General features: G+C 36.6%; 1 protein-coding gene across 1 annotated transcript; it reads left to right on the plus strand.

Annotated features, from left to right (window-relative positions):
• Positions 1 to 3467: 3467 nt before the first annotated feature.
• LOC132555509 (crystal protein-like) lies at positions 3468 to 8558 on the plus strand. Its single transcript, XM_060219857.1, has 5 exons — positions 3468 to 3634; positions 5141 to 5261; positions 6234 to 6423; positions 6880 to 7010; positions 7554 to 8558. The coding sequence occupies exons 1-5, from the start codon at positions 3468 to 3470 to the stop codon at positions 8556 to 8558; spliced, it is 1614 nt and encodes a 537-aa protein (XP_060075840.1).
• Positions 8559 to 9578: the final 1020 nt, after the last annotated feature.

Consider the following 9578-nt stretch of genomic DNA (forward strand, 5'->3'; position numbering starts at 1 on the left):
AGAACTAAACCATATGTTCTATGTAAATAACATATACTAAAGAAGATATCACGATATATATTGAATATACTCACACGTTACACTCTTGAAACAGTACAAGAAGAATAAGACCAGACGTTCCGAAAGAACAAGCGTCTTCTGCTTCACTGACGACATCTTGGTTAAACTAAGAGAGTAACGTTACGTTCCCAAATGAGAACAAGGTATAAAAAACAATGAAAAAACAAAGCAAAAACTAACGAGCATCAAACACGTCCATTTTCATATCGTTCAAAAAAGTAGAATTGCACTCTACGAGACAGAAATATATAGTACACCTATTGTGTGTCATTCAAGTTATAATGAAAATTTCTTTTGTAAAGATATGACATAGTAAACTGATATTGATCAAGAAAACAAGCTGTACATGGTTCTACATAATATCACTTATTCAAATGGCTGTTATGCTGTTCCTGTAATTGCTCAATAGACTTTAATTCAATCTATTGACGTTCGGTGTATACTTATCCAGAGGGTATCTTTATAATAAACTAGAAGTGGTTCAAAAGGTGGTTATAAGGCATTATAATTACAGAGGCCGAAGGCTTGCCTCTTCAATTAGTCACAATTAGGAGATAATAACTGGATAATTGATTGATTTAAGCCAAGAGCTAAATCCATGATCTATTAAGAAAGCGACGTTTTTCTCACAAACAAGAAATTTTGGAATGTGGGAAAATGAGTTCACGTATATAAAGTCTCGCGGGGTATGGAAGAAGGAGAAAACTCAATCACTTTAAGGTGTAAAAGTTTAAAAAGGAAGCGTATGTATACAGTTTCTCTCATTTCCACCTGTGTCAGATAGGCCTGTCCAGGGCAATAAACATGGTCATGATAGACGTTTATTACACAGGCGCCTGTGTAATAAAGCCTCGCGCGCGGAGTAATTCATAGTTTTTTCCCGCGCACTCATCGACTATGTCCTCGTCATCCGCTTCATCCCAAACATGCATAGTCGATTGGAGTCATTGTTTGCAGGCTCGTATTAACAAAACTGTTTTATAAATATCAACATCACCAACCCAGGGGACTCGGCCTTTCCGCCGTCGTCCACGTGTGATTGAAAGTGACAATGACTAACTTTCCTTCTGTCGGTGTGGCGCGAAATGTGTGACGTAAGTGACGTCATCTCACAAGCAAACCAAGAATTCCATTCATAAATGTGTAAGATTTGTAAGATTACTATTGGTAGTGAAGTAGTATTAATAACTTGACCAACATGTTCAAAGATGTAAAAAGTGTTTATGATATATTATACATTGAGCAATAGTAAATATTAAAAAGAAAAGTGTTGTTTTATTGCGTGTTTAAGGCACTATATTTGAACGCGTACGCATGTCTCTGGGTGATATATTTGACAGGGTATTTGACCCAGCCCGCTTGAAGAAAAAACAGTTAAACACTGACGTTGGATGTTTACATTCAAAGTCCATATTATGTTTTCGACCGCAAACATAGTTTGCAAAATTCGGGGATGGAGAATCTATTTCAGCATATTTTTTATGTATATGGCCCAAGGAAAAAAAATAGAAATCTGAAAAATGGCCGCGTCCAGTGATGGCTACCGCGAGGTGAGTGCAAATATTTGATAATATGAGATTAGAAATGAGAGAAAAAACTCTTTTCTATATGGGTATGTAGGATAGGGATATTCCACCCTCGGGATCACAAAATATGGTAAAAACCCTCGGCAAGCCTCGGGTTTTACCACATTTTGTGACCCCTCGGGTGGAATATCCCTATCCTACATACCCATATAGAAAAGAGTCTTATATTCTTATACATTGTCAATGTTTTTAGAAATGACTGCGAAAATGTACCAAGTGTAATGTAGCGTTATACAATATTCTAAAATAAGAATATCCACAGAGTATGTTATGCCCGTTTAATCATTAGACTTTACGTTCGCCAATTGTCGAAAAAAAATGATAGGAAGCATCATCTTATAAAATTTAGATATCGTTGTAATTGGCTCTTATTCTTTATAGTATAAATGGACATGGAAGATGATACTATCTGTCTGTCTGTCTCTGTCTCTGTCTCTCTCTCTCTCTCTCTCTCTCTCTCTTTCTCCCCCCCTCTCTCTCTCTCATCTGTCTCTGTCTCTCTCTCTGTCTCTCTCTCTCTCTCTCTCTGTCTCTTGTCTGTCTGTCTGTCTGTCTGTCTGTCTGTCTGTCTGTCTGTCTGTCTCTCTCTCTCTCTCTGTCTCTCTCTCTCTCTCTTCCCCCCTCTCTCTCTGTGTTTGTCTCTGTCTGTCTGTCTGTATGTCTGTCTCTCTTTCTCTCTCTCTGTCTCTCCCCTCTCTTATATTCCTCCCTCTCTCTCGTGCATTGATATGAATTTCGCTTGAATAAATGAATGAATGTAGATAAACTGTATTAAACTGATAAACTGGGTTAAATCTTGTATAAAAATGCTATTTGCAAAGTAATTTTTGGGAAATAACATTTCTTAAATTGCCAATAAAAAATAACAACAATAAAAAAAAAAAAAAAAAAAAAGAAAAGAAAAGAAACACTATTCATTTGAAAATTATCAACATCGAACTTGTTATGAAAAAAAAAAAAAAAAAAAACGATGCAATACAGCATCTTGTTGATATTTTTCCTATTGTGAATTGTTTATAATGGGAAATCCCCTATCTTATACTGTCCCTGGGTATAAGTATGTGTATAACCATATACACGTAAACAAACCCACATACATATTTAACAACTCAATCATTTTCCACTCCCAGATATTTAATTCATGACACCGTTTAACCTCAAAAACACCGAGACCACGTCTTGGTTCACAACGGTATAAACAACTTCCTGTTGGTGACGACATTGGTTCCGGAAGTGACCACATGTAATTACACAAACCATGAGCATGTGTATTCAGAATGACTTTACTCAGGTAGATGTTGTAGTACATGGACTACCGCCAATGGTAGTAGATGACCACTGTCCAGCCAGGTAAAGGTACTGAAATAACCTGACGTGTATAGGGCCGAAGTCGTTATGGTAAGGTCTGATGGATGACTAGACCGGACAATTAACGTCAATGAATGGTTTACGTCGCTCTTCGTCCCACTCACCAAAGATTTTGACGAGGTCGTACACCTTGGAGACTTTGAATCACACTGAAATGTAAAAACACGTGTTCTGATACGCTAGAGGATAAGTCAGAAGATATAACTTTAAGTATTGAATCAATATCATTAAAAGAAAGGCGTGTGCTTTCTGTTGGCGGATTTGAAGAACAAGAATATCAGTTTTCCTTCAAAACTTCTGCAAAATAGTGTTAATTTGGTCGTGTTATGACCTCGGACAGTTGTTTTTTCTTCATTTTTCACAACTGCATACGTTTTGGAAAAAAAGCTGCCCAGTGGATATTTTTCCTACATATCGGATAATTTTACGCCTAGGATTTCCTTGGATACTACAATGTGGATTAATCACGTGACAACAATATTACGGGTATTTGTGTTGCTTGGGAGTGTTCCAGTCTGTATGTGTGTCTATGCCGAGACATTGTACGGTTGGGTAAGGGGGCGTGTCACACCGGAAGCTATCGTTTTCCAAGGGATACCTTATGCATCGCCACCAGAAAGGTAGAATTAACAATTCTGTAGAATTTCCTTTCCATCCTATATATGACTTCTGGATTTTTGTTAAAATATTTATATCAAAATCATGTTTTTCATTTACAGTTATTAGTTACTACTACTTAAAGCGACAAAAACGACTTTTTCACTTTTTCATTATTGCATATATATATATCAAGTGTATCGCCTTATGAACAATGAAAGTTGGTTTTCGCTAAAATATTCACATAAAGACATAAAGAGGATAATACATAATTATATAACGGAAATCCTTACCTGCTGATCAGAAGTCTGGATATGTAAATATTATATATAATAACGCATTCGCACAAAAACACGGTCGTCACTAAACAAAAATGGCTTCCCACCTGAATCGGTCGCGATGTTGGCAATCAATGTCACCGATTTCGTAATTCTGAATGGAGTTATCAAATTACATTTGCCACACCCAGAACAAAATCCGATGTTGAATGACTGTATCATTACTGTCGTTGTCATTTCTGCCCGCCATCATGTCTTATTTTTTTTATTCCAAAATAATCTGCCTCGTTTTCAAAATTATTAAGTAACATTATTAGCGCTTATTTGAGAGGGGTTTCCTGAACTAAAGAAGTAGTCAAGCTGGACTTTGGAAATAGACCTATGTCAATGGGATATAAATCTAACACAAATTCGATTAAACGGTGATGAAATAAGAACTAGTTTATAACACGGAGACTGCTAAAACAGCATAGGGAGAATAAGAGCACGTGCTCCTGAAAAGTACGCGTCTTCGTTTTCATCGTAAACATCCGCCATATGAATCTTGAGTTAATCCAAGTAAGTGATTACACGTTCTAAAATGGAGAAATAGGTCTGCGGCAACGTAACCTAGCAACGAGCATCAAACACTTCCAGCATCTAATCGCATAATGAAAAAATACATTAAAATTTCTCAATGATGTTACTATGGCGACTGTTAAACTTCACATATTTTCCATCTCTCGAAACCCTCTCTGTTTATTATAGATATGTAAGTTCATATATATATACAGTTGAATGGCCGTATTAAGATAGATCATTTTAAGACTGATGTTTATAAATGTCATATATTCGTTAATTTGTCTGATTGTCTATATGTTGTAAATTTTGACATAAATTGTATTAAAAACAAGTTTTATAAATGTATCTAAACATGAATGATTTTGAATAAAAAAAGTTTAGACAATATAGAAAAATAAGTCTGGTGTGTTGAAATATAAATATTCAAGCCGCAATTTTAGCTTAAAAAATAACAAAAAAATTCACAATTTTCTTAGGACATACGTTCTTAAATTATTTAATGCCAAGTCCTTTATTTCTGACGTGAAAATTTGAAAAATAAAGTTTTGAGAAAGAGTGATGTTAAGCCAAATAACGGCAACGAACAGAGATGATGTTGTGTGATAAAGGGTTGCTTTTCTGTTTATTTGTCCATAACAAAACATTTCACTTTAAGATGAAAAAGTTATTATAATGTGGTGTATGTTTCAGGTGGGAACATTCTCAGCCTCCGCCCAGATGGGTCGGGGTATGGGACGCCACCCAGCCTCGTCCTATGTGTTTCCAACCAGAGTGCGGGGCTGACGAGGTCCCCGGAGTTTGTCTTCCACAGGTAAGGCATCACGCCCTCAATATTTCATAGTACCAATGGCAATGCTCCCAAATTCTTCATTTTGATCATACAAAATTATATTGCAGTCACTATTGGAATCATAACACACTTTTTGACGGTTTGAGTGTGTGACGTGTAGTTATTGAAAATTGTTTCATTTTAATAGATTTATAATAATAGGTATAAATTTTCATTTGAAAATAAAAATAGAATTCAGAAAGATAGCTTGCTTTTAAATCTGATATGTTGTGTGTATGTCTAGTTTTAAATCTGATTATAGTTTTCATATTGGAGAAAGAAGATATACATTGTACATAAGTATATATATAAATACAATGCCTCCTATCAAGGTCATGGTCGTATCACGGCCTTGGGTATGAATGAGAATATATAGGTACAATGTACATGCTAATGTGCTATCTTGCAGTGGAATATAAAGTGTTCTGCGTATTCGGAGAGATGACCGTTGGGTTTTGTTGGAGCTTTCGCATGTTCAGTGTCCTTTACATTCCATAAACTCACTCAGGACGTCATATCAATGCATATTATGTTTTTGAAATCTTTGACTTTTTACAAACACAAGGATACACGCGCTTAGCGATTTTCTTCGCTTTGCCCCAGAACCACTAGCCGATGGTTAGGTTATGCCTATAGACAGTGGTAAACTTATCATTAAAGTTTACGGAAAGTTAGTCAAAATGATCATGTGGTTTGTTCATAAACGTTATCGGTGTCTTAGTTCTCTTGACTCGAATGGATTGATTGGTAAATTGGTGTTTCGCCCTATGGTTGACTTCCTCAACTTGTAATTTCTGCCATTCGGAATCTTTCTAACATAGACACAATATATGACCTATATGGTTTCTTTCTTTTCTTATTTTATTGAGATATGTATTTTCCTGGTCTTAAAAACTAGCACAAATTACGTTTATCATAGACTTGGTATGTGAGAGATAAAGGTTGATGTTTCAGATGTCGGAAGATTGTCTCTTTTTGAACTTGTATGTCCCCGTGGATGCTCGGCCCGGGGGTAACAAGTCAGTGATGGTTTTCATCCATGGAGGAGGATTTGAATCGTACACCGCAGGCGCGGACATTTACAACGGGGAACGCTTCGTAAACAAAGGTGACGTCATACTGGTCACGTTCAACTATAGACTGGGTAAGTTTGCAATGTGGAATCGCCGTCTATACTGTATTAACTGTAAACTTGTAATGCAAGGACAACGCAGTATTCAGAATATAAATGACAAAAGTACATTGTTCAATGTCTTTGTTTTAGGAATGCAGACGCGAGCACATGCTAGATTTTCAAACATGTCAATCTATTTACAATTAATTCCAACGTGCCATGCTACAAGTAGTGTGCATTTACCGGACAAGCTGTATCGAGTTATAATGAAAAAAATATATAACGAATTTGTAAGAAAACTGTAAAGGGAATTACACGGAAAGTTCTCCTATAGATGTCGGTCTTACCGAAAAATGTTAGTTACAGTAAACTGTGTCTCGAGCAATGCTCATATCATTAGTATTTATAGAGAGTTTTTTTTGTTTAATTTTGCAGAATGTTAAGGCAAGGTTTACATTGTATCGTAATGCTTCTTCTGTTTGACAGGGGCGTTGGGGTTCCTTGTAACCGGAAGTGGACCTGGAGCCGCAATAGGGAACTACGGAATACATGACCAGAGACTTGCTCTGCAGTGGATCAAACACAACATCCTCAATTTCGGAGGGGATCCCGAACAGGTAACTTAGACTGAGTAAAGTTTGATTTTAAACGAAATCATTCTTTTGACAATCTGTCAATTTCTTACTTTTTGTTTCTGGTTGTACACGAAGAAGATAATAATATGCTGATTCCGAAGAATGATACAATGTTTCAATAATTTTCTAAGGAAGGACTGTTTTGTTTTGAATTGATGTTATTTAGATCATGACTTAAGATACTCTAAAAACTTTGTTAGAAGCTGAAAGACATTATATTAACTTGTTTTGGTTTAGGAATCATGTATATGTGCGCACCTTGTTTTTATTAACGAATTAAAACAGGGTCCCACTTGACAGTCAAGAATCCATTCATTTGGGATTTACAATTTCTTATCGCACCAAAACGTAAGTTAACATAGTACGCTTGTATGCGATTAAATGTAATGAAAATAAATATAAATAATTTGTTTTCCTTCATCAAAACATCTTTAAAACAGTTGTCTCAAATGTCTCATTTGTTGTGTATCGTAAATGATCTGTAATAAGAATATAACTATAAAATATTTGTTGTTTTTTTCTAAGGTCACATTATTCGGACAAAGTGCCGGCGCCACCTCGACAGCCATACATCTAACCTCTGGTAATGCGGAACATTTGTTCCAGAGGGCGATTTTACAGAGCGCACCGTTTAGTATTCCTTTCAAAACATATGAACAAGCTTTGGACCAAGGCAGGAGCTTTAGTGCGGAGTTAGGGTGCCCAACACAGGATTTTGAATGTATGAAACAAAAATCCCCCATGGAAATAATTGACGCTCAGAAAAGGACGTCAACATCAACAGGAACTATTCTACAGCGGTTCATGCCATGGGCACCACATTTAGACGGGAACGAGGTTCCACTGAATTTGCAATCGGCATTTGAGATGGGCGTGTTTGTTCGGAAACCCGTAATGCTCGGCACGACAGCCAATGAGGGAGTGCCTTACATATACAAGACATTTAAGGCACCCCTTAGCAGAGGGGCATTTTCGGCCATGTTGTTTTTATTGAAGCCAAGAGATGCAATGAATTTATTTTTGAGGTATTTCCCAAGAAACGTGGCGGATGCACGTGAAGAATTTTCGCAACTAGCGACAGATCTTGTATTTACATGTCCTACAAGAAAAATTGCAAGGGATCTCGAAAGACGGAATGCAACATGGCTGTACGTGTTTGATTATCCATGGAAATTTCTAAATACAAGTCGATATGTTCCTTACTGTAAAAACAAAGCCTGCCATGCCGCTGAAATACCTTTTTTGTTTCAATCAGTTCATCACGGAGGGTTCAGGTTATCAATGGAGGACCAGCATGTGGCAGACGAACTTTTAATATATTGGACAAATTTTGCAAAATTTGAAAACCCGAACGGAGATCCAACAGAAGAGGCTGTGCAGAACAGAACCCTGTCTTGGCCCCTTTATACATCGAGGGGCCCGTTTAGGTTTGCTGGAATGGTTTTTAAGCAGCCTCAGTCTCAAGTGGAACTGGATTATTTTGGGGTTGTTTGTAATGCTTTTGATCAAAATGACTTTCGTGCGAAATGATGTCTTTACCCAAGATATTATTACTTTAATTTATTGATTTGTGAATATATTACATCTATATGTTTGAAATTTCAAAGCTTTTTGCTAACTACCAAATGTGGGTTTCCATACATACATGTATTGTTAGTTGATCAAGTTAGATAGATAATTGTAGTACAATTATACATATCAGCTGGCAGAAAATAGGAATAGGATTCTGATTTGTTGGAATAAATATCGGAATTTGGTCTATAAATGCTCCATTGATGATGTCTGCATGAGAAAGTTAATTTAAATTTTATCGTTGTTAAGGCCATCTACGGTGTAACTTTCCCAAAGTACATCTACGGTGTAACTTTCCTAAATTACATCTGCGGTGTAACTTTACCAAAGTACATCTGCAGTGTAACTTTACCAAAGTACATCTACGGTGTAACTTTCCCAAAAGTACATCTGCGGTGTAACTTTCCTAAAGTACATCTACGGTGTAACTTTACCAAAGTACATCTACGGTGTAACTTTACCAAAGTACATCTGCGGTGTAACTTTCCCAAAGTACATCTGAGGTGTAACTTTACCAAAGTACATCTGCGGTGTAATTTTCCCAAAAGTACATCTACGGTGTAACTTTAACAAAGGACATCTACGGTGTAACTTTCCCAAAAGTACATCTACGGTGTAACTTTCCTAAAGTACATCTGCGGTGTAACTTTACCAAAGTACATCTACGGTGTAACTTTACCAAAGTACATCTGCGGTGTAACTTTCCCAAAGTACATCTGCGGTGTAACTTTCCTAAAGTGCATCTGCGGTGTAACTTTCCCAAAGTACATCTACGGTGTATTTACCAAAGTACAACTACAGTGTAACTTTATCAAAGTAAGTTGTGCATGTTCCGCTCGTTAACTGCCAACGGCAGAGGCACATTGCAATCAATGAAAAAAATTAAGAACGTGATTAATAAAAAAAATAAACATAATCATTGAACAGTCAGCATTTCTGAGTAATAGGACGGAATACCTACTGGATAGATAACGACAA

This window comes from Ylistrum balloti, unplaced genomic scaffold (assembly GCF_031769215.1).
Source record: "Ylistrum balloti isolate Yb309-2 unplaced genomic scaffold, AGI_CSIRO_Ybal_v1 Utg370502, whole genome shotgun sequence".
NCBI classification, from domain to species: Eukaryota; Metazoa; Mollusca; class Bivalvia; order Pectinida; family Pectinidae; genus Ylistrum; species Ylistrum balloti.

Coding starts and splice junctions, on each gene's coding strand:
- LOC132555509 (XM_060219857.1), top strand. CDS start 3,468: ATGTGGATTAATCACGTGACAACAATATTACGGGTATTTGTGTTGCTT. Junction 6,424..6,879: donor CACGTTCAACTATAGACTGG/GTAAGTTTGCAA, acceptor TCTGTTTGACAG/GGGCGTTGGGGTTCCTTGTA. Junction 7,011..7,553: donor TCGGAGGGGATCCCGAACAG/GTAACTTAGACT, acceptor TTTTTTTCTAAG/GTCACATTATTCGGACAAAG.